Source organism: Somniosus microcephalus, chromosome 3 (genome assembly GCF_052327205.1).
Source record: "Somniosus microcephalus isolate GS21.2 chromosome 3, FLI_Smic_1.0, whole genome shotgun sequence".
Classification (NCBI taxonomy): domain Eukaryota; kingdom Metazoa; phylum Chordata; class Chondrichthyes; order Squaliformes; family Somniosidae; genus Somniosus; species Somniosus microcephalus.
This window is the reverse complement of record NC_140989.1, coordinates 5,851,419-5,856,069: the sequence shown is the minus strand read 5'-3', so window position 1 is coordinate 5,856,069 and position 4,651 is coordinate 5,851,419. Positions and strand designations below refer to the sequence as shown.

Below are 4,651 nucleotides of genomic sequence, written 5' to 3'. Positions count from 1 at the left end.
GGGGGGGACGGGGGACGGGTGTGGGGGGGACGGGGGGCGGGTGTGGGGGGGACGGGGGACGGGTGTGGGGGGGACGGGGGACGGGTGTGGGGGGGACGGGGGACGGGTGTGGGGGGGACGGGGGACGGGTGTGGGGGGGACGGGGGACGGGTGTGGGGGGGATGGGTGTGGGGGGGACGGGTGTGGGGGGGACGGGGGACGGGTGTGGGGGGGACGGGGGACGGGTGTGGGGGGGACAGGGGACGGGTGTGGGGGGGACGGGTGTGGGGGGACGGGGGACGGGTGTGGGGGGGACGGGTGTGGGGGGGACGGGGGACGGGTGTGGGGGGGACGGGTGTGGGGGGGACGGGTGTGGGGGGGACGGGTGTGGGGGGGACGGGGGACGGGTGTGGGGGGGACGGGTGTGGGGGGGACGGGTGTGGGGGGGACGGGGGACGGGTGTGGGGGGGACGGGTGTGGGGGGACGGGGGGGACGGGGGATGGGTGTGCTGGTCCACCTGAACAGAAGAAGCTCTGAGTATCAGCATGTTGTTGGATTATTGATAACCGCGCCCAACGCTGATGCCCTCAGCAGTCACGGGACGGTGCTCAGAAATCTTCCCCTCCCTTGCCCAGGTCAATGAGCCCAATTGTCGTGCCCTCACCATGCCCTATATCATCTAAGTCAGCACAGCAAGGCTGAAAGGTGGTCTTTGTGTTGTACAAGGCTGACTACTGGCCTGTTCTGATGTGAACCCTCTCTCTCCAATAACAGAACTGTTAATGTTTGAGCCAATCCAGTTGTGCGAATTCTCATTGCAGGAAACATCAGCATGTCGGACAAGCAGTGTCACGTGACCGAGCTCCACAGCCAACAGCAAGTGTCCCTTTGCTTTGATGTGATGGTGCAGTCCCAGGTCAATTGGGAGAAGTTTCTGATGCCAGCACCCACATCTGTCGCTATTTTGGGTGAACTGGTGCATCTGGCTACGAGGATGGAGGACTTCAAACTAAACCAAGGCAGTGCAGGCAAGAAATCCCTGTTTAAACGTCCAGATTCATTCAAGAGGTGCCTGATGGAGGTTTGCAACCAAACCGTAAACTCGTTTCAACAGACCCGCACTAATCTGAACAAAATCCGCATGTGTTGTGAGGACCTCCTTGTCCATGTGAAGAATGTGGGTGAAGGGACATCTCTGAACAAAGACCTTCCCAAGCAGCTGCAGAACATTCGGGTTTGTGCAGACAAATCCAAAACATGTGCCGAATCTGTGGAAAAGGAGCTCTCCAATCTCAGCGATCTACTGAGTGAGCTGCTGGAGACCTGTACAGATTCCCAGAGTATCAGCCAGGATAAGCTGGGGGAAGTAAGGAAAGTCCTGTCGGAAACACAACAGAAGAATGAGTTAGTAGAGGAGAAGAAGTGCAATTTACAGAAGCAATGGATCGAGGCTTCCCGAAAACGTGAGGAAGTCACCAGTGAATACGACAATGTAAGGGCGAGTGCTCTCATTGATCAGTTCTGTTTGGAAGGACTGAAACAGATTAAGAAGCTTCTCCCAAAGATTGTTGATCTTTTGAGCAATGTGACCAGCCCAGTGCTTCTGGTGGTGGAGCTGGGGAAAGGGTTGATCTTTCTCATACAACTGGTGTCTGAGCTGAAAGACAAAGAATCCTCTGAATCAAACCCTGAAATCAGCAGTTTCCTCAGCAAGGTTAGAGAGGAAGCCTCACTGAAGATCAAGGAAGTCCAATCCCAGTTGGAGGAGTCGCAAAAAATGTACAATGAATGTCACCAAAATATGAAAAGTTCGTGTGATGAGAGTGAGACGTTGTTGAGAGAGATAAAGAACAATCAGGCACAAGAGATGGATATCAGCACACGTGTAGCGTTGATGGCTAAAGGGCTTGGGGCACTGGGGAGCATCAAGTCCAACTGGTCAGAGATGATCAACTTCATTCATATCATACCAAAATTAACTGAAGGTTGCCAGAAGACATTTAAGAGACTTAGTGCGGTGAGTGGTGAAGGCACGCAGGGTGCTCCAGGTGCGTTAGCCAGTAGTCAGATGATGAACTTTCAAGTGTCCCAGGCAGTCAGCATCATGACCCACATCGGTGACATGTCAAAAACCTATGTGGAGATTCACGACAAGTACCTTGCAGGTCAACTGGGCGAGCTGAGCTCATTGCTGGGCGGGCAGGGGTCTGAATACAAGTTTAAGAAGGTCCAGGATAAATGTGACGAAGCAAGAAAGGAAATCCATCACAGGGCCGCTGTGAATCAGGAGCAACTTCAGAAGAATGCCCAGCAGGGAAGTGAAGCCATTGCTAAACTTACAGACCTGCTGCTGCCCAGGAAGTGAATGGAAATCCTGCAATGAAACATATTCTCAGCTGTGCGAGTGACCAACCCCTGGAATCTCCAATCCAATCATCAACCACCTCTCCCAACCCCTGGAATCTCCAATCCAATCACCAACCACCTCTCCCAACCCCTGGAATCTCCAATCCAATCATCAACCTCCTCTCCCAACCCCTGGAATCTCCAATCCAATCATCAACCACCTCTCCCAACCCCTGGAATCTCCAATCCAATCATCAACCTCTTCTCCCAACCCCTGGAATCTCCAATCCAATCCAATTAAGGGTTACGGGGAGCGGGCAGGAATTTGGACATGAGCCTAGGTTCGGATCGGTCATGGCCCTGTGGGTAGCGGAGCGGGCCCAGGGGCCGTGTAGCCTGATCCTGCTCCTATTTCATGTGTCTAATTCTGTTAGATTCAGGAGATGGTTCTGTGATAGTGGATTGGCGGTTAGGATCAGATCAGCCATGATCTTATTGAATGGCGGAGCAGGCTCGAGGGGCCGATTGGCCTACTCCTGCTCCTATTTCTTATGTTCTTATGTTCTTATCAACCTCTTCTCCCAACCCCTGGAATCTCCAATCCAATCATCAACCACCTCTCCCAACCCCTGGAATCTCCAATCCAATCATCAACCACCTCTCCCAATCCCTGGAATCTCCAATCCAATCATCAACCACCTCTCCCAACCTCTGGAATCTCCAATCCAATCATCAACCACCTCTCCCAACCCCTGGAATCTCCAATCCAATCATCAACCACCTCTCCCAATCCCTGGAATCTCCAATCCAATCATCAACCACCTCTCCCAACCTCTGGAATCTCCAATCCAATCATCAACCACCTCTCCCAACCCCTGGAATCTCCAATGCAATCATCAACCTCCTCTCCCAACCCCTGGAATCTCCAACCCAATCATCAACCACCTCTCCCAACCTCTGGAATCTCCAATCCAATCATCAACCACCTCTCCCAACCCCTGGAATCTCCAATCCAATCATCAACCACCTCTCCCAATCCCTGGAATCTCCAATCCAATCATCAACCACCTCTCCCAACCTCTGGAATCTCCAATCCAATCATCAACCACCTCTCCCAACCCCTGGAATCTCCAATGCAATCATCAACCTCCTCTCCCAACCCCTGGAATCTCCAACCCAATCATCAACCTCCTCTCCCAACCTCTGGAATCTCCAATCCAATCATCAACCACCTCTCCCAACCCCTGGAATCTCCAATCCAATCATCAACCACCTCTCCCAACCCCTGGAATCTCCAATCCAATCATCAACCTCCTCTCCCAACACCTGGAATCTCCAATCCAATCATTAACATCCTCTCCCAACCCCTGGAAACTCCAATCCAATCATCAACCTCCTCTCCCAACCCCTGGAATTCCGGTGACCTTCCATTTGAGGTGAGGGAATGTGAAAGTTCTGATTAAATCCCGCGGGCAGGTCCGGAGAATTCTTTGATTGAATTACTGCAAAGTTTTGAAGGATTCTGGAAGATCCAATCAGACAGAATAGTCATCAATTGATCATGTTTGATTGGTGTTTGCTTTCTCTGTCCCTTTTAAGCTTATATTGAAATCTGAAAAAAAATTAATCACATTAATCTGATTTTTACGATTATCTGTGCCACTGATTAATTTCCTCCTCTCGCAGTTTTAAATACTTTAACCATCAACTTTACACAGTTATGAAATTCACCAAAAGTATAGAAACAGTCAAACAACTCCCCTGCTCTACTTTGAGATAGTGGCCATGGGATCTCTCAGTACTGACCCTCTGACTGTGCAGCGCTCCCTCAGTACTGCCCCTCTGACAGTGTGGCGCTCCCTCAGTACTGTCCCTTCCACAGTGCGGCGCTCCCTCAGTACTGCCCCTCTGACAGTGTGGCGCTCCCTCAGTACTGCCCCTCCCACAGTGCAGCGCTCCCTCAGTACTGTCCCTTCCACAGTGCGGCGCTCCCTCAGTACTGCCCCTCTGACAGTGTGACGCTCCCTCAGTACTGCCCCTCTCACAGTGCAGCGCTCCCTCAGTACTGCCCCTCCGACAGTGCGGCGCTCCCTCAGTACTGCCCCTCCCACAGTGCGGCTCTCCCTCAGTACTGCCCCTCCCACAGTGCAGCGCTCCCTCAGTACTGCCCCTCCGGCAGTGCGGCGTTCCCTCAGTACTGCCTCTCCGACAGTGCAGCGCTCCCTCAGTACTGCCACTCCCACAGTGAAGCACTCCCTCATTAGTGCCCATTCGACAGTGCAGCGCTCCCTCAGTACTGCCACTCCCACAGTGCAGCGCTCCCTC

At 53.1% G+C, this 4,651-nt stretch overlaps 1 protein-coding gene across 1 annotated transcript; it reads left to right on the top strand.

The window, feature by feature from the left end:
• The first annotated feature begins 486 nt into the window (after window positions 1-486).
• Window positions 487-3,977, top strand: LOC147120807 (uncharacterized). Its single transcript, XM_085978817.1, has one exon. It carries the CDS (start codon window positions 813-815, stop codon window positions 2,343-2,345), a length of 1,533 nt encoding a protein of 510 aa, XP_085834943.1. The 5' UTR covers window positions 487-812; the 3' UTR covers window positions 2,346-3,977.
• The last annotated feature ends 674 nt before the right edge of the window (window positions 3,978-4,651 follow it).

What these genes read in the sequence shown, in the direction of transcription:
- LOC147120807 (XM_085978817.1), top strand. Translation starts at nt 813, where the DNA reads ATGTCGGACAAGCAGTGTCACGTGACCGAGCTCCACAGCCAACAGCAA.